Source organism: Parasteatoda tepidariorum, chromosome 1, assembly GCF_982258835.1.
Source record: "Parasteatoda tepidariorum strain Cologne lab strain chromosome 1, Ptep-v5.0, whole genome shotgun sequence".
NCBI lineage: Eukaryota > Metazoa > Arthropoda > Arachnida > Araneae > Theridiidae > Parasteatoda > Parasteatoda tepidariorum.
In genome coordinates, this window is record NC_141755.1 from 27,145,780 (window position 1) to 27,166,566 (window position 20,787).

Below are 20,787 nucleotides of genomic sequence, written 5' to 3' on the forward strand. Positions count from 1 at the left end.
ATGAATTGGCTGCAAAAAATTTTTTTATGTAATATTATGGATATAGTTTTAGGTTGAAAAACATCTTAACTGCAAAAAAAGTCAAGTTATTGACGCGTCATAGTGCTACAATTTACATCTCAAAAACATAACTTACTTTCAACAAAGGCTTACTTTCTGAATATATATTGCTCATCTATAAATTTAAATATCATGCATAATTTTTAATTAATAACCTACTCTTCCACTTATAAACATTTTAATTTATTTTAAGCACTTTGAAATATTTTAAATTATAGTTTTTTTTAAAATAATTTATCGTCAATACGTTGGTGTTCATGAGTGTTATAGACTACGATAATAATTACAAATAGGACCGAAGTAATCGATTTTATCTAAAAGGTTGCTGACCAATACACTCTTATGCATCACTGGTCGACAAGAAAGACCTCTCCAGCCTGTGAAAAAAAACTTATTGCAGCATATTTTTTATTATGTTTTTGTTAGTATGTACTAAACTCGATACTGACATGAAGCTTATGCTTGTTATTGTAAGTATTACGATTTCCTAGAACAACTGATTACTTGGACTGTATGCAGTTTCTACCAAAATAATATATCTTATAAATCTTTTTAGCAGAATGATTATATTAATACATATTGCATATGATGACACGGAATTGACACGGAATTTTCCTTAAGCCCATTTTTCATGTCTTTTCTCCTTATTTTGCATTAATTTAGACCAACATAAGTGAGAAAATATTTAGAATTTTAATAATTTATGGTTATGCAATAGGGATATATAAGCACAGATAAGGACACGTGTGTCTCTCGACAAGTATGGACTGACGGCTTACTTCCAAACAATAATTTTTCAAATTTGTACTTATTTTTCGTCACTTAGATCTAAGGGATATGGAAATTCATCAATGAAATTTCTTTAATTTATAAAATCAATTATTGATACATTTTAGAATATGAATGAAAAAAACATTTCTAACTACTTTTATTGGACTTCATTACATACATAGTTCTGATAATCTAACAGATATTTTTAGCAACTATTAGATTTTTTTTTAATTATAAAAAATATCAAAATATATTTTTGTTTGCAATAAGAAAAAAATAAATAAAAGGGTGACCAGTGTCTCATCTGTGCCAAAGAGATGATATCCTTAATTGCGTTTTAATTTATTCATAGGTTTTCATTTTCAACTGGTTTAAATAATAGATTAACAACAACAACAACAAAAATCAGATTTCTTCTGTTTTGTCAAGGAACATCAAAACTTACCTGCCCAGTTACATGTATTCTGTTAAATTTGAACAAAAATTTTCCGCCATCAGTTATTTCTGGATCAATGAAGGTCGTATTTAAATAAGGAACATCAAAACTTCCTTTGTAGTTCCATAATCTCGCCGAACAAGCCTCCAGCCTGGGTATACCTTTGACACGAAGAACATCTACTTCCATGACGTAATCAGCGTAACCATAGTTGGTAAGATTCGACCACAGTGTGTAAATAGCCATGTCTCCAATTGCTACTTCCGTAGTAGTCAGTTCACCTTTAGTAGATCTAACTGTAACCATCTATATTGAAGGAAAGAAAAATGTCATTAATGTTTTAAGAATAAACTGCTTTGAGGATACATTCAGAAATCACGAGACATTTGCAACTCTTCGAATCTCCACACGTCATTAAATGCTACCATCTTTATGATTAAATATTGCTTAAAAATTTGTATTTTTAAAGTTTAAAAGCAGAAGACAAATGAAGATTAATACTATAATTTGAAACCATAATAATGATACTGCAAAAAACTATCTTAAGTTATAAAACGCCTCTAAATTCATAAATCTTAAAACATTTTAAATTTTATTTCCTTAAAACCTCCTTATTTCCTATTTCCTTAAAATTTCTACATATTTTTCGGATTCCATTTCTAAAACGTTTTGAAGACCAAAATTTTCTTTTAAAATATTCCCGCATCCCTTGCTACATTCTTCCCATCATGGGTTGGTCCTGACAATTTAATGGAGAGAGATTTTTTTAAATTTTTGTAGGCTTTATGAGCCAAATTTTAAACATTCTAAAAATAGATTCTGTGGAAAATTTGAAGGTATCCCCTGTTTTTTTACCCAATATTTTGCAGAAAAGTATCTAAATGATTTCTAAAAATTTTCTCTTAAAAATTAAAAATAAAAATTCTTGAAAACAATTAAAAACCTGTAGAAAGTTAAAACTTCGAAAATACCAAGTAATAAATTTCAAACTTTTTTTTAGGAACTTCGAAATTTAAAATAGACATTTTTATCTCATTAATTTTATCTCAATTTGAAAAAGAGACAATTTTTTTTTGTTACCCGGTTAATATAACATGCTGTATATTATTGCTGTATATTACATGCTGTGAAAATAATATTACCTTATCTGCTTTTTTCCTCTCCACAAGTTTCACTTTGAAAGGTGCGCTGTAGAGCTCTTCTTTACCAACGACAACTTTGGTGACAAAGCTCACCTCTTTTCCCAGGTTTGTCTCATTGTTCAGAGCATAAATTGCAAACGTAACATTAATTACATTTCCCCTGTCTCTGGGCTCTCGATAATTTCCTAAAAAAATAATACATTATTTTCATTAAATTCAACTTGAGTGAAGAAAATATTAAGAGGAAAGAAGGAAAAGTACCTATACAGCTGTATGGTTGGGTACGGAATAGATCACTCCCCTAGCAACAATTATACCTCGGCCCCAGTTGGGCTCAAAATTGGCTCAATATGGGTCCTAGATGAACATGCTCCGTGAAACCTATATTGGGATATCTAGATTTTTTGATATTGGTCCTATGCTGCATCAATATCGGCTTATATGAGGCCAATATAGGGCTTATATTGGTTGAATAATGATTATAAAATATGGGATGAATCTGACAATTCCGGCAGATTTTATTTGTAAATTGGCACTAAAATATTGAGTGAATCGGACAATTCTATATAGAGCCGATGTTAGTTGTAAATTGGCACTTAAATATCGGATGAATCTGACAATTCTATATGCGGCCGATGTTAGTTGTAAATTGGCATTAAATTATTGAGTGAATCGGACAATTTTATATTGGGTCCAATGAAAAGATAGTTTCTGTTGACTAGCTAGTTTGATTAGAGTGTGACGGAAGCTTAAAAAACGCAAGCATTTTAAAATCAATTTTATTGGTGGCAGAACAGACCGAATAAATTTAAATTCATTACAAAAATTCATTGACTCCTAGTTTCTATTCAGTTTCTAAATTTTCTGATTTGAATCCAAATCAACCAAGCTGTTCGAATTTGATTCATTTTCGTGATTCGTTTTTGCCCAACTCTTATAAATAAAAAAAAAAATTTTACCGTAGAACTTACCAACATTAGTCATGATACCCAGATTCATAACTGCGGAAGTATAGATGACGTCATCATCGGATCCTATTTTAGTTGTGTTGTAGAAGTAAACACTTTGGGGGACCGTATCATAATTCACGTCAAAATCTGCAACAACAACAAAAAAATGAATAGCATACATAACAGTATAATATAATGTAACAGTTTAATAAGTCAAAACAAAAAAAAATTGCACAATTTTTAAAAGTACTTACGACTTCAGTGTTTAAAATTGAAGTTTATTTGATTTAATTCATTAGACACATTTCAATGAATGAAATTAAGCAGAAATTTTTCAAAAATATCAATATGTAACTTAATAAATAAAGATATTACTTTCATATAATTTTCCGGATTTACCTCTGAGAACCTTAAGAAATCAATAAATTGGTAAAAAAGAGTTTCAATTAAAAAAAACTGTCGAAGATTGTAAATTTATAATTTACTTGGTTAACTTTTATCATCTTTTAAGGTTTCTGATTTATTTAAAACTGAGATTTGAAGAGAAGAAGCACTACATAATGAAAACAATAATAAGGAATTTATTAAGTAATTGGCTATAAGAAAATAATGAACTTTTAAGAAGTAAAGTACTTAACTATGGCAAAACAGTTTATAACACTGGAACAAAATATGGGTAAAACCAGAGAAAATATTGGTGAAATGTTATATTTTTTAAGGGGACACAAGACATTCAAAACAAGAAAGTACAATTTTCATTCGATCATTTTCAAATTTTAACAGAATATTGGTAGCGTTAATAATTGGTAGCGTCTGTGTACAAAATTTCCAAAAAAAAGATAATAATTTGTTTTAAAGTTCTAGTTGAAAGTATGGTTTTTATTGTTAGTAATTAGAAAGTTCCTCGAAAGTATTTTAATTTTTTGATGAAATTTTTACCAAAATACGTTGTTTATAGACATTTAAATTAATTTAAGGGGGTTATGATAACCGTACAAAAATATAACGTAACTAAACATTAAATTTTCATTTTGTCATCAATTTTCATTTCTTGAAAAAGCATGCTTTAATTATGTTTGTTCAATTATTAAACAATTAAATTAAGATACTTTATATTTTTTATTTTATAACCGTCGTTGAACAGCCGACCCAATTTTATGAGTTTACGACTACTAATGTTCAATTCCGTAGCCTCATAATTTTGAACCCAATCCAGAGGACAAGTGAACTCCTGAATCGAGTATTGGGAGAAATGTGCCTTCGTGGAGGACTTTTTGATGGAACTAACCCGCATTTGCATTACATGGAGAAGAAAACCACAATAACCTCCCACGGTTAGCAAGGGGACTCTAACCCATGATCCGTCTACCACTGAGGACATTTCACGTCAGCACTGTGGTTTGGGGGCAAGCCGGATTCGAAATTCGTATCGACTGGGATTCGAACCCGGTTCGCCGCATTGGAAGGCGAACGCTGAGCCATCGCAGCTCAAATTAAGATACTGATTTTATCAAATGCATTTAGAATTAAATAAGACACATCGAAGAGTTTCTGAGAAATATTTAATTACAATAAAACAAAAACTGGTGCGCAAGGGACTTTTCGAAGTGGTGAGAACAGTAAAAAATCCCATTTCGAGTAAAAGAAACTTTTTGGCAACAAGAACTACATATTGATGAATGGACCTTTACAAATTTATAATTTCATAACTCGGTAAGAAAAACTCTGATTAAATCACGATTTGTTACCTCGTGAAGTGTATTTTTTTTAACACTAGATTGCCTAAGGAAGTCATTTTGACTGCTTTTTAATTTCAATTTGAAAAACAATGATGACACAATTTCTTAGAATTTGGTGACTTTTTGTACAACATATAATTTTTTTTATTGTTAATATTTACTAATAACTTGTTATATAACTGAAAATAATATCAAAAATATTAAAAATTAATTTTAAACAAATTTCTTTATACATTTGTCATTCTTTCACAATGCAGTCATTTTGACTGCTTTTGGGCAATATAGGTATTTCAGTCCTTCTAGTGTTAATATCTCAAAATCAAAATAATAGATATTTGAAGGATTTTCTTTCATTCTGAACGTCCAGTGTCTCCTTAAATGACTTAAATTAGAATAATTTATGTCTAGAAGAAATCATATGTGCTGCAATCTTTAAAATATGCTACTGACCTTTCACCCCTAAATTTCCAACCGTGACCACGTCTCTTTCTTCCGGCGCAATGACCTCAAAAGTAAAGTTCTCCGATTTAACAGCACAATGAGTAATCATGGTGTAAACTCCAGCACTGTCCAGAGGAATTTCTGTAGGGCCATCGATATCTACTTCAACTAGTTTTTCATCCTGTAGGTCAGATAAACAACATTACCACATTGACAGGAATTTCAAATTAACTGAAATTGTTTCGAAAATTACGATCAATATTTTTCTTGTAATTATTTTTAAAAGTAGTTAAGTTATTTAAAATGGTGAATGGTTATTTGAAATGATGAGTTAGAATTAGATAAAAAAAATTATAACGTTTGAAATACACGCTATTGATGTGGGGCGCTGAATGTTAAAAATTTAGTAAAATTATCAATTTGAATTTTAAAATTTAATTTTTGACTTCAAATTTAAGAATAATTATAAAGGTAAGATTAAATGTAAATTTTTAAATTCAATTTTAACTTTTATTTCTTTTAATTCAATTTTAATTAACAGATCGGTTACTGATGACCACTATTATTAAAATAAACGTATAAAACGTATTAAAATAAATTTCTCAGGTATCAGGATAGATTGAATAAACTCATTACAATTAAGAAAAAATGGTTTTTCACCGTTGTTATGAAGATATTTTAATTAGAAATATTTAAGAATGTTCAGCCCAAGTATAGAACAGACTGCCGAGAAGTGAAAATCCAATTTTTCAATTAATTACAGTAATTAATCTTACCATTTATCATTTTTTGTATTAAATTAGTTTTATTTTAAATTAGTTTAATCATCAACTCTTAAATTAATTCTGAAATTTATTTTTCATTTAATCCTGAATGCCATTAGAGCAGCCTGGCAGGCAAAAGATTGTCTTTTTCTTAACCTTCAATAAATACAAAATATAAATGGAAAAAAAATGCAAAATATTTAAAAATACAAGATATAAAATTATAAATCTTACTAAAATTACCATTATTTTTGAGACGCTGCTTTTAGCAGCGACAATTAACTACTAATGCAACGACAATTAACTTAAACGTATCCTAGCATCAGAAATTAATACCTTTTAACTGATGTCTAAAGGGAAAGATTTAAAAGAAATCTTATTGAAATAAGACATATTGAAAATCTTTCTGAATGTAATTTTTATTGCTATGAACATAAAAACAAGAAATGCAGTCAAAACTGTAGAAAATCTAATCTAAATAAACTAAAAAAAAATAAAAAAATGGAAATCAAGCTATACTTACTGTTGAATTATGAACAGTAACTTCTGACTGTCCGACCCAGACGTATGTTTCTTTGTCGTACTCAGCTCCTGCTGTCACCAAGTACTTTGCATCAAAGACGGTACTAGGATTTTTGATTTGAGTGACTGAGAATTTCAATTCGAGAGGTACTGGATCATCGTTCGTATTTTTCACTTCACCAAAAGTTATAATAGCCCTATCATACTGTAAAGATGAAAAGAATAAATTTGAGCAAAATTAAATATTAAAATATATTTAGATTATGGGACGATTTTATGAGTAATCAGTATCCATCTCATGGAATTTTGTGAGCAGGATTTACACTCTATAACAAAAAAATCGACGCAACAAGAAGGAGTTGTCCGATTGAAACGAAAATAGGTGGATAGGAAGACAATGTACAGAATAATAAATGATTAAAATTTCAGAACAATTGAATAATTTATTGCAGAGTTACAGTAACAAGTTCAATAAGGTGTTGACCCGCCTCTAGCCTGGATACAAGCTGCCACACGGCGTGGCATAGACCGATAAAGCTCCCGGATGGTCTCTTGCGGTATTTCCTGCCAAATTTAATCCAATTGTCGAACGAGGTCATCAACATTCCGTGCCAGATGCAATCGCCTTCCCATCATATCCCAGACATGCTCGATGGGAGAGAGATCTGGTGATCTGGCAGGCCAAGGAAGATTTTGACAAGCTTGCAGACAGCTCATGGCAACACGTGCAGTATGTGGTCTGGTATTGTCCTGCTGAAAAACCGGCCCAAGGCGCTGCAAAAGGAACGGTAGCAAAACAGGCCATATCTGTTCAAAACATTCATGCATCCGAAAATTCAAAGCAATCGGATGATTGCTTCTTGGTGCGTCGATTTTTTTGTTATTGAGTGTATATCATTGTTGTTCATAAAAAAAGATTACGACAAATAGAACTCTACCTTGAAAATTTATGAAAAGAAATTACAGCTGTACTGTAATTTATAGAGAGATATTTTAACATTTTATGTTTAGTTAACAGGACTCATAATTCAATTACGTAAAATTCGGGAATTCAAAACCTGAAAAGTATTCTTATTAATCTTTTTACTAATTTTCTCGCAGAATACAAAGTAATTAATTATTAATGAGTATTTTCGAGCATAATAGGAAAATAAAAAAGCATAATTATAAATTGAACGCTTGATCATGCTCTCAATAAAGATAAACATTAATTTTGCCCAAAGAAAAAAAAACTCTAACAAGTTGGTGATCCTTTTTTAAAAACATCCCTTTAAAAACGCGTAGCGGATCTAGAGATGAGATGGGCTCGACTTGAGCTCGGGCTCATTTATTGAAGAAAGTTTTCAATCCCCCTTCAAATCCTGCTAGCTGCCTCACCGTGGCGAGGGATTGCCACTGGGCGGAATGGGCGAAGTACGTCGGGAGCTTAGCTCCTGGTAGGGCCACCCTAGGCATGAAGGCCATTCCATTATGCCCAGCTAATGCTAGCAGGTGAAACTATGGAGCTAAATCAGTCTTCTACCTTTGGTGCTCCAGGTCACTTTCGGCCAACAGAAGCTGTAACACTTTCCCCTGTACCATGAGTCTAGTTCAATCCAGTTCTCATACTGCATCGCCTGTCGCGCAGGTTAATCAGAGGCGCGTTCCTGTTTTAAGCAGAGGGCCAGGTTCGACAAGTATACTACAGTCTCTATCTTCTAAGGGAAAAATAAATAGACTGAAAAAAGGGCAGGGTGCTAGAAATTAACCTCGTCTGTTTTTTGACTTTCTGGACATTTTTGGAGTTATGGAATTGGTCTAATTAGGATGGACCACTTGGGGATTAGAAACAACAACAACAGAAAGTTTTCGGGAGAGCTCGGAGCCCTGACTACAAGTAATGAGTAAGCCAATTATCTCATAATAAATAGCAAGCTTTTTGTATGTATGTAACAAAGAACATTTCTTTGCCTTTTTCACGTGCATTTTTCTTATTATTAATCCATAATTATGCAATTTTCATTTGTTGGAGTATATTTTTAAAGATAAGTTATCCTCATACTAAAGACAGAAGAAATTATCCAACGTATACCTCGGGCAAGGGCGGACTTGGGCTCTAAGTAATCGTGTGAATCTCGAGCTCGAGTGGGCTCGGATTAAAATTCTTGGGGCTTGGGCGGACTCGTATTTTCAAAAGTGAGTTCGAACTCATCTCTAGCAGGCACTAATTGGTTCCTTAAGTATACACATCCATTAGTAAAAATTTTTAGAACCTTTTTCAGAAAAAAACATACGAAAATAAAACACTCAGTAATAGCCGTATGATAGTACGTTAATGAGTATTTTCGAGCATAATAGGAAAATAAAAAAGCATAATTATAAATTGAACGCTTGATCATGCTCTCAATAAAGATAAACATTAATTTTGCCCAAAGAAAAAAAAACTCTAACAAGTTGGTGATCCTTTTTTAAAAACATCCCTTTAAAAACGCGTAGCGGATCTAGAGATGAGATGGGCTCGACTTGAGCTCGGGCTCATTTATTGAAGAAAGTTTTCAATCCCCCTTCAAATCCTGCTAGCTGCCTCACCGTGGCGAGGGATTGCCACTGGGCGGAATGGGCGAAGTACGTCGGGAGCTTAGCTCCTGGTAGGGCCATAAATAGCAAGCTTTTTGTATGTATGTAACAAAGAACATTTCTTTGCCTTTTTCACGTGCATTTTTCTTATTATTAATCCATAATTATGCAATTTTCATTTGTTGGAGTATATTTTTAAAGATAAGTTATCCTCATACTAAAGACAGAAGAAATTATCCAACGTATACCTCGGGCAAGGGCGGACTTGGGCTCTAAGTAATCGTGTGAATCTCGAGCTCGAGTGGGCTCGGATTAAAATTCTTGGGGCTTGGGCGGACTCGTATTTTCAAAAGTGAGTTCGAACTCATCTCTAGCAGGCACTAATTGGTTCCTTAAGTATACACATCCATTAGTAAAAATTTTTAGAACCTTTTTCAGAAAAAAACATACGAAAATAAAACACTCAGTAATAGCCGATTGTCAGCCAAAAGGTTCATGAAGGTTAAATCTCAAGACCAGCTAAAATTTCGGCGCTAATTTCGAAAATAATGATATTAAAATGAGAATGAGGTTAATATTGCGTAAAATGGGTGACTTTAATCTTCAGACAACCTTGTACCCATCGATACGAAGTTGGCTAGACTACAATCCCCTATTTGCCCGCGTTTTAACCAATGAACCATTGGGCCTCCAAACTAATATTCAAAAGAGGGTTAAAAAGAAGTTATTGTAACAAAATGAATGCTTAACCAAAATGACAAAATTAAGACCATCAAAATTTGTTTGATTTTCGAAGGAAACCGAAAGCATTGAAAAAAGATTAGGAACACCTTCAAGTTTCATCCCGCAATGAAACTGAACTCTGTTTTTAATAGAGACGTCCACACCAGAGGCTAAACAATATCACTTGACAAATATAATTAATCCATTACCACTAGTACAATTCAATCTATTGCAGTAATACCATAGTCTTCAATGGCAACCAGTTTACACTATTCCTATTGGACACTTATCACTATTCCAATGGAAACGAATTCCTGTTGGTAGTTACTAGTAACTGATTGAACATTGATAAATTTTCAGTAGGCAGATGAGTGAACTAAGTCAACTATGACCTCTCTATTCCGCTTTCCTCAATAATGATTGGCCGTCATTTGTTTTTCCTCTTAAATATTAGTTTGAAACCCCTAATGTGTAATAATTTTATTTCTTACTTTTATTTGACAAACGTTCTGAAATATATATTAAGGGTTGTAATTACAGAACACCTTGTGTATGTTATACGAATATTACTACTTACGGCAGTCATGATTTCGTCGCTGAGCAACATTTCGATATGTGGCTGGTCTCCTTTGGAGTATGTCAGACCTGCTGGTTTCTTTTCCACATCGACATTGAAGAGGGCCAATACAGGAGTGTAATTTCCATTACCGATTTCTTTTGTGAAAAACTCCACTGTGAGATCCATGGAATCTGTTTTCGGGATTTGGATTTCTAACCTGTAATTAAGTCTTTTTCCAACTTCCATGGTTTCCAGTTCCCCCTCCGTCAGGGTAAAATTAAAATCAGTTTTGTAGTTTTCATTCTCTGTCTAAAAATAGGTTGACACTTATAAGTAAGGATACGTTAAATGACATTGAAATTTAAAACGTTCTCGAATTTACAAAGGTAGCTTACACTTCTTTTCCTCCTCTCTAAGGCTTCTTCTTCAAATTCCATTTCATCTCCAAGCCATGTGAGAGCATTTTGACGTAAAACTTTGGCCAAATGATGATGAATATCATCAATCACAACTTTTAACTAAAAGATTGAAAACAAAGTGAACATAAAACATAAGTATTATTACCAAAAAAATGGGCAAACGAGATTAAATTTGAACGAAAGATATAGTTTGGTTTTGAAATTCAGCAATTATGAACTTAAAAATATATTTTATAAATAATGCAAAGGGAATTTAAATTCATTTTTCCCATTTAAATTATCTATACTCTTAGAGAAAGAAGTGTTATTAATTTAATTAAATTTAATTTTATTTAATTAAATTTCATTCACTTTAGCGATTGAAACACATTTAAATCTTGAAATATGGTTTATCTCTTTCTACTCAAACTATTAAGTTACATTTGATTAAACATTATACAGAAATTTATTTGTAAAATTTTTTTAGTTGATCAAAAATATTTACAGTAAAACCGATTTATCAACTAAATCGTATAGAATTAAATAAATCTGTAATATAGATACCTGACCATTTTTAATATTATTACTAAATAGAATAATTAATTTCACATTTAGATACGTAAGGTAAAAAACCTTAAATATATTCATAAAAAAAAAACAGAACAATGTGGGGATAATGAGTAGTTATCGACAATGTTAACCTTCATCTATGAAAAGATACCTCATGTTTTATATACTAGTGAATTGGAATTATAATTTTTGTTGTGGTAGATACACTACAGTACTCCCCTACCAGAATCATATCTGTGATGGAATTCGATGAACGGATACCACTAGTTAATTCATTGCTATTTTGTGAGAAGTCGGGAGAGCTGTATTAAGATCACCTATTTTTTCAGCGCTGATCGTGAGAGCTGTATTAAGTTCATGAACGTGGTCGCTCCTGTGTTGCCCTTAGCAGTCGAGTGTATACGTTGTACGTTGTGTGTGATCGAGACTAAGAAGCAACAGGGTGAGGAGGACAATGTCGCAGTCATAAGTAGCAAGTCAACTGTTCAATGTGGACCATCCATCGAAGTAGTCGTGTCCAAATCATAGTCGGTGTTTCTGCCAAAGTAGACGTGTTCATATCACGTCCGGGTCATCAATGTGGGGAATGTAGTTGCCGACAATGTCAACCTTCATCTATGAAAAGGTATCCCAACATAGAATCGAGTTGACATGCTTTATATACTAGCAAATTGGAATTATATTTTTGTAGTGGTAGATACACTACAAACAAACATCTTTAGAATCCACTGTTCCCAATTGTTTTCGGCTATGAAATCCTAAACGATCGAGCTTCGTATCATGGAACCCCCAACTTTAAAAAAAAGTTTGATAACAGCAAAGAATATGCAAATCAAATAATTAAATGAATCAATAAATAAAAACTAATAATTAATTTAAAAACATTTAATGCGCTGAATGAAATTCCTTCTTTGTTTCATCATAACAATCTTAAAATAAGGTTTTATGTTAAGCATTTGAATTCACAGGTCCGCAGGGGCTTCAAATCTAAAAGTTTTTGACTGATGCATAAATTGAAATTAAATAAAGTAAGCTGAATTATGGTTTTTCAAAACGAATTGTTTTAAACAGGATGAATGGTTATCAGATAAAAATAATTCTTGATTCTTGAATTTGGTTATTTGATTGTGAATTTAGAAGTTTGATGAGAAATACTGATGCAAGTATTTGTAAATGCGCATCCTTTTCATAATTAATTCAATATACTCTCGTTGTTTTTTTTTTAAGTTTTGCTGTCTTTTTCCATTGGCGTTTAGTTTAAATAATTTCATAAAAATAACCGAAATATTAAATGAATAAATTATTTGTTAATTATAAACATCTTACAGTTATCATAAGTCAATACTGTCAAAAAAAGAAAAGAAATCTTTACTTATGAAACCCACCTGACCTGTTCCCGGAACCCTAGGGTTCCATGGAACACCTTTTTGAAACCACTGCTTTAAAAAACAAAAATTGAATTAAACCCCAGATCCGGTCGTTACGCAAGAATTTATAAATAAATTCATAACCCTTTTATGAACTATCAATGGAAGGCAGTACGTATACTTAAAGGGTAGATTCATTGGCTTATAATATGGAACCCAAGGGTTCCATGGAACACCTTTTTGAAACCACTGCTTTAAAAAACACAAATTGAATTAAACCCCAGATCCGGTCGTTACGCAGGAATTTATAAATAAATTCATAACCCTTTTATGAACCATCAATGGAAGGCAGTACGTATACTTAAAGGGTAGATTCATTGGCTTATAATATGGAACCCAAGGGTTCCATGGAACACCTTTTTGAAACCACTGCTTTAAAAAACACAAATTGAATTAAACCCCAGATCGGGTCGTTACGCAAGATTTTATAAATAAATTCATAACCCTTTTATGAACCATCAATGGAAGGCAGTACGTATACTTAAAGGGTAGATTCATTGGCTTATAATATGGAACCCAAGGGTTCCATGGAACACCTTTTTGAAACCACTGCTTTAAAAAACACAAATTGAATTAAACCCCAGATCCGGTCGTTACGCAGGAATTTATAAATAAATTCATAACCCTTTTATGAACTATCAATGGAAGGCAGTACGTATACTTAAAGGGTAGATTCATTGGCTTATAATATGGAACCCAAGGGTTCCATGGAACACCTTTTTGAAACCACTGCTTTAAAAAACACAAATTGAATTAAACCCCAGATCCGGTCGTTACGCAAGATTTTATAAATAAATTCATAATCCTTTTATGAGCTATTAATGGAAGGGAGTACGTATACTCAAAGGGTAGATTCATTGGCTTATAATATGGTTAAAAGGCCTTACCCGCAAATGAGCATTTGGTGAGGGACTCAGCTGACCCCTTGAACTCTTGGCTGTAATGGTCAAATTGTAGGTCATACCAGACAAAACCTGGGAAGCTTCTCGAACATAGACATCACCAGTTAAATTGTTGATATAAAATAGTTTATTGGGATCACCCGCTGAGATCGAGTATCTGGATTCGGCACAGTCACATATGAGAGCATCTTGAGGACACGTAGAACCAAGATCTCCGTCGTAAGCCTGTGCTGTATATACAGTATCTGCACTCCATGAATCACTCACTATAGCCGTGTCTTCTTCCTTGTTGAATTCCGGTAGGTAATTGTCCACTATGTCAAAAATTAACAACATTATTATTCTGTTCTCAATTAAATTTTAAGAGTTTCAAATTATTATTTTAAGGGTATGCACAGTGGGCCAGCATTCAAGGTTTCGAGGTCAAAATTAGTATTTCGATAAAAAAATTTTCAAAATTTGGGGATTTTTTATTTAGGGGTTTTTATGTGCAGGTAAATTGAATTCATAGTTGAAATTTTGAAATACACTAAAAATACCCCAAAAAACAAAATGGCGGCTGAAATATGGCGAGCAAAAATAAAAAAAAATAATATAGTACGTTTAAATAATTAAATATAGCAATGAAAATTTAATAATTTTCGTTCTTTTATATTAAAAATGAAAAGCAAATTATATTTCCGAAGTAATATTACAAAATAACTCGAATTAATCACAAAATAACGCGAAAACATGAAAAAAAACGTAATTTTTGTTTTTCGGTATATTTAGTCCACCTTTGCAATCCGTGCAAAATGGGGCAGGTTTTTTCGAAAGAAGAAACATCAAAGAAGACAACAAAAAAAAGTTTAACTAATTACCCCGTGGAACTTTTTGGAACTAAGTTTCGAAAGTCATTCAAACATTGTGAAATATAAAATTATAGGATATAAACTATAAGTTTGTCAAGAGTATTAACTAATCCAACCAATTGAAAAATTGTACTATACTTTCAGACTAATTACTCGGATAAAAATGTAACAGTAAGGTGAAATTTCTATGTATATTTCTGAAATAAAAACTTGAAAGTTACTTTAAAAAAAAAATTTTTTAACACGTTTTTCATTTCATTGTGCTCTTGTCGGTCCAAAAAGTAAATTATAATGCTTGGAATGATTGTGAATACTTAATTTGGGCTATATTAAAGCTGCCTACACATATTTTAGTTGAAAATTTAATTTTTGACTTTTGGCCAAAGATCATGGTCTTTTGGCCCACTGTGGTATGGAATGGGAATTATTATAATGAGTGAAATAATTTTTAAAATAAATTATTCAAAACTTGTGATATTTTTGGTCTTCCTCATCCTGATCTCTATGCCTCTCTGATAGAAACCTACGACTCTTAAGAGGACACCATACAGCGGAAGAAAATTTTCCTCCCAAATTCACTTCCTCCCTCATTACAAATTTAAAATTTAAAGTGTAGAAAAGGTGAATTCAGACAAACCTAGAGTAAGCCATGACGTTTCAAATACTGAAAAGAAAATTTTGAAATATACAAATGAAACTAAATTGTGAGATGATAAGTTAGGATTACACAATGGTGAAGTTCTCTTCTACTAATTTGTTTGTATTTTAATATTTTGAAGTATTTTTTTGTCAGCAATTGAAACTTAATGGGTTACTCTGGGTTTGTCTGAAGTTGTATTTTCCTTCTTTTAAATTCGTAATGAAGAAGAAAGAGAATTTGTGACGAAAATTTTCTTCCGCTTTAGGGCATCCTCTTAAAACGTTATTAGAAGTCATTAAATGGTAGCAAAATATATATTGAGTTAATATGAAGCACTATCTTTATAGAATCATAGATTAAAATTTGTCTGCTACACCACTTAGTTATTTTATTTGATATCCGTCATTGAACAGCCGACCCATTTTTTGGGTTTACGACAACTGATGTTCAACTCCGTAGCCTTGTAATTTTGAACCACTCCAGAAGACAAGGAAACTCCTGGATCAGTACCCCCAGAGGTATTGATTTGTTATGAGAACATGGAGGACTTTGTGACTCGACAGATTTAATGTGCATCAGTCACCATTTACTACACGGGGAGTTTGCCCCCGGCGGGGATCGAACCCCCGACCTCTTGGACATGGGTCCAGTGCCCTACCAACCAGGCTATCCCGGCCCCACACCACTTAGTTAGACAGAAACTATAATTGTAAAAATTAGATAATTTGTGGTGAAAAGTGATCAGCAGATGCTATCATAATCTGCAGCGCGCGATACCGTGCGGCGGAATTTCTACTACCAGACCGTATTTACAACAAATATAGGTCTAAAAAGTATAAAAACTGCTGGCGTTGGCCAAATTTATAGCTCAAACTCCTTGATCCAATATCTTTTTCTCAAATTGAATGTGTATTTTTAACTACTTTATCCTTTGAAATTACTTTCTTACTCTAAAATATAGTCTAACGATGTGAGAATCATTATCAAACTTTACAAAAATCAAAAATATATATATATATAGATGCTATGGTTCAATGATCAATGAACTTTTTTTAACAATAGGTTAAAAAAAATTAATTTATCATTAGTTATTTTTTAAATCAAAAATTCAATTTATCTAATATTGCATAAAGATAAACTGAAAACGGAAAATCTGATGAAATGTATGTTTCCAAAAGCATAAGATCCATTGCATAACTTTATACCAACTTCTTAAGTTATACCGACCCAATTAACGTTTTGGGAAATATTTTTATGACGATTGCGGCAACAGAACAAATAAAGTTTGCTTGTAAGTCTAGCAGCCTATTAGACTTGGATCGGATTAAACTTAAACCTTGTTAGTCTAGTCTAGTTACATCTATTTTATTTTCATTTTGGGAAGCAAAGAAACTAGTTGAAAATTGCAACGTAGATTAGAGGTTGGCTTACAACAGAGAGGAAGGTCTGAACCTGTCTAGTATAAAGTAATAAATTAAACTTTAATATTCCTAAAATTGTGTTTCGTACGAGCATTGTTTTGGAGATCATTTCATGTCCATTAGTTCATATTATAAATAGATTTAACTAAAACATTTATAAAAGTTTATTAAGTTTAATAAGTACTGTTGCTACGCATCCACTATTACTTGTCAACATATTAAAATTATCATTAGTGAATCTTGTCAATATACACGGAAGAGCCATTACGTTATGACCACTCTGCTAATAACATGTAGGACCACCTTTAGCCCTCAAAACTGCTAGCACCCGCAGTGGCATTGATTCCACAAGGTGCTGATAGGTAGTCTGAGGTATCTGGTACCAAGCGCTCACCAACTGGTCCTGCAATTCCCTCACATTGCGAGGGGGTAGCGTGGCAGCACGAATTTGGTTTTCCAAGTAGGACCACAAATGCTCTATTGGAATAAGGTCAGGTGAATTTGGGAGCCAAGACATGACTTTGAAAGTCACTGGAATGTTCCTCGACGATTTGACTCTTATGACATGGTGCATTATCCTGTTGGTAAACACCATCCCCCGCAGGAAAACTTGTTGCCATGAATGGGTGAACCTGGTCCCGAACTATGTTCAAGTAGCTTATAGACGTCAGGGTTGTTCTATGAGGATTATGGGTCCTAGTGTGCCCCATGAAAACATTTCTGGCGAGAAACCATTGTTCCTGGGCAAGAAACCATTGTTCCTGGGCAAGAAACCATTGTTCCTGGGCAAGAAACCATGAAAACCTGGGCGAGCCCATTGTTATAGGAGGGTGATCATAATGTAATGGCTCTTCGGTGTATATGTTACCGGCAAAATATGAAATTCCGGCATCCTATAGAATGCCTAGGCATTCTATATAATGCCAGATGTTTTTAGGCAAGGCATGAAATATGAGAAATATTACATACTTTCCCTAGGCATTGTATATAATACCTAGGCTTTCTATAGAATGACAAATGCTATTTAGGCAAAGCATGATAAAAACTTCCTGATGAGGTTCTTATGTAAATGATGTGCATTTCTCAAATATAAAAATGTTATTCTGAAAAAATAATGAGAGTGCCATTAAAAATTTTTTATTCAAAATGCGTAAAGAAAAGTGAAAGATGAAAAATGATAATGATAATTTATATGCCTTTCTTATTAAGGAAAACAAAATTTTCACAAGAAAAATAAGAAATTAACCTACTTGTTGCAACATGGCAGGCTTGAATGACATTTCGAATTACATTTCATTACATTACGAAATGAATCGGAGAGTATTTTATACTTTGCCGGTTTCCCATTTGGCATTCTATAGAATGCCTAGAAAATGTGTGAAATATAAATCGTTTCATACATTGTCGGCTAGTTTTAGGCATTATATACAATGCCTAGGCATTCTATAGAATGCCGGACTTCAAACTTAGCCGGTAACATATATATTTGATTAAAATATGATACACCCCCTGAAAGTTTTTTGTAATAAATAATAATAATAACAATTAAGTAATAATTTTACTCATTATTATACTTTCTGATTTTCTCTTCAAAATAATATTACCTGCGAAACTTTCCGAAAATCAGAAAGAAAACTAACATCTGCATAAATAAAATTAGCAGGCCAAACAATAAAATCTTTTTTAATGCCTTTCATGCAGCATCCAATCAGAGTTAAATCTTTTATTAGCCATAAAACAATATTCCTAATTGCTTACCATATTCATTGCAATTGTCCCCACGCCAACAAAGGTCACACTCGCATCGTCCCGCTTCGTTGCAATCCCCATGGTAGCATGTAATCGATCTGGAAAAAAAATGAATAAAAACAATGTAAACCTTTTCATTAAAAGAGATGGAGGTTGGTTAAATGATGCCTATCGTGACAAATTACAGACTGAAAATACACTTTACGAACTGATTTGCGAAAAAGAAATATATCTACATAATACGAAATGTATTTTGGGAAGTCGATTTAGTTTAAATTGTGTTCGTTTATGTCATTTTTTTAAACGAGTGAGGTAATTTTTAATGTATTAAGATCATAAAAAAATTATAAGGTAATAATGTGAAAAGTAAATAAAATTGTGTTTAATAATATGTTAATAATGTGTTAAATAAAATTGTGTAATAATGTGTTTAATTGTTTTGCTAATTTAAAAAACAGTATATTTATTTTCCCTGTTTCCTATCATTTGGATGAAAAAAATTTTGTTTCCTAATATTTACTAATTTGAATTTATAGAAAATTTATATTTTTACAATCATTTAATTACAAAAACTTCCGATTAATTTTCATTCCTTATTTCCGCATCAAAAACTCGATTTTTCTGTACCTGTCTTATTTCGAAATGCATCTTATGAACATGATTTCCAAACTTAAATTATTCTTCCTGTTTCTGTAAGCCTTTCGAGCATGTGCAGCACAGAATTACAGCACTAATTAGTGGAAAATGTTAATACTGCCCTTTTCCTCATTTATTTATATGTATTAATTGCTAGATTGTCCTGGAAGCATTATTACTTACTCTTGAGTACACGAAAGATGGCATACTCGTAAAAGAAAAGTATTTAAAATGTCAGTCGCATACATAGGAGCGAAGGCTTTAAGAACTAGTATAGGTACAGGTGTTATATAAAATTAAATTAACGATTTTTTACTGAGAAGTACGGTATTTAAAAAGAAAAATATTAATACACGAATGAGTATTTATTCACAACAATTGCAATTATTAAGTACAAAAATAACTCCGAAACAATGAGTATAATTTACTGAATATAGAAAATAAAAATATGGTAGATTTTTGATATCTCTCTATATCAAAAAACCGTAAACGCCACCTGTTTTGAATACGTTTCTGCACGTTGGAACTGTACGTTGCATTTTGCTTTGCTAAGAAAAAACTTTAAAACTTAGAAACTTTAAAATATTTAAATTCGCATTAGTTGCTCTTTGTTTATTTCATGTGGTTCGTAAAATTTTGATTATTGAATGATATTATTTTTCTTTTTAACTTTGTTTTACATATTTTATGATAGGATAAGCAAGAAAACCAATCTGTGAGCAAATAATTATGTTCAAGCAATAAGAAAGAGGGAGTTCAATCACTTTTTATTTGAATAAAGACGCAGTAAGTAACATAAATTATTACAAATGGGAACTTCTCTTATTGTTAAACTTAAGCAACACAAATATTCTATGTATACAGTCGAACCTCGCTAACTCGAACCTCGATTTCACGAATTTTTCGATATCTCGAAGGAAAAAAAATTCCCTTCAAATTTCCTATACACTCAATGTTTAAAAAAACTTGATCTCACGATTTTTTTTTCCTAATCCTTCGACAACTTAAATTTTTTTTCCATAAATAGTGTAGATTTTTTTCCTAAAATTAAAAAAATACAAAATTTTAAGAATGGCTGACAAGGCATGAAATGATGTGTTTTCCTTTACGGTAATGAATGGCTTCAAGAAGTCTGGATTCATTAAAGATCATAAAAGTAGTCAAACAATCAATATCGTTAATTCTGCTAAAAACTACACCGAAAATGATTGGAACAGATTGACCGGACTCATAAAGCTTGATGATATGGAATTACATGACTTTGTAAACGTAGATGATGCAGTAACAGTGATGCAGTCAGTGGGATGACAATGACATCATCGCTGACTGTATATTATATTATATATATATATATATATATATATATATATATATACAGTGGTGGCCAAAAGTGTGGACACTTTTTGAAAGTTTCATGTTTTTCTACTTTGTGTGCTTGTAGAATATATTAATTTTAACTTAAATACAAGCGTTTATATATCAAATTGAAGGTAATTTAATGTAGAATTTAATAATAAATACAGTATTACA

At 32.0% G+C, this 20,787-nt stretch overlaps 1 protein-coding gene across 1 annotated transcript in view; it reads right to left on the minus strand.

Moving 5' to 3' along the window:
* The window catches only part of LOC107450276 (uncharacterized), a 62,638-nt gene that overhangs the window by 30,763 nt on the left and 11,088 nt on the right, over positions 1–20,787 (minus strand). The window contains exons 3-11 of the mRNA XM_087160506.1: positions 18,631–18,719; positions 13,946–14,274; positions 11,059–11,181; positions 10,682–10,972; positions 6,827–7,030; positions 5,549–5,720; positions 3,381–3,506; positions 2,410–2,594; positions 1,277–1,573 (exon numbers count right to left, since the gene is read on the minus strand). Of these exons, the coding sequence (XP_087016632.1) occupies positions 1,277–1,573; positions 2,410–2,594; positions 3,381–3,506; positions 5,549–5,720; positions 6,827–7,030; positions 10,682–10,972; positions 11,059–11,181; positions 13,946–14,274; positions 18,631–18,719 (1,816 nt within the window). The remainder of the gene's footprint in view (positions 1–1,276; positions 1,574–2,409; positions 2,595–3,380; positions 3,507–5,548; positions 5,721–6,826; positions 7,031–10,681; positions 10,973–11,058; positions 11,182–13,945; positions 14,275–18,630; positions 18,720–20,787) is intronic.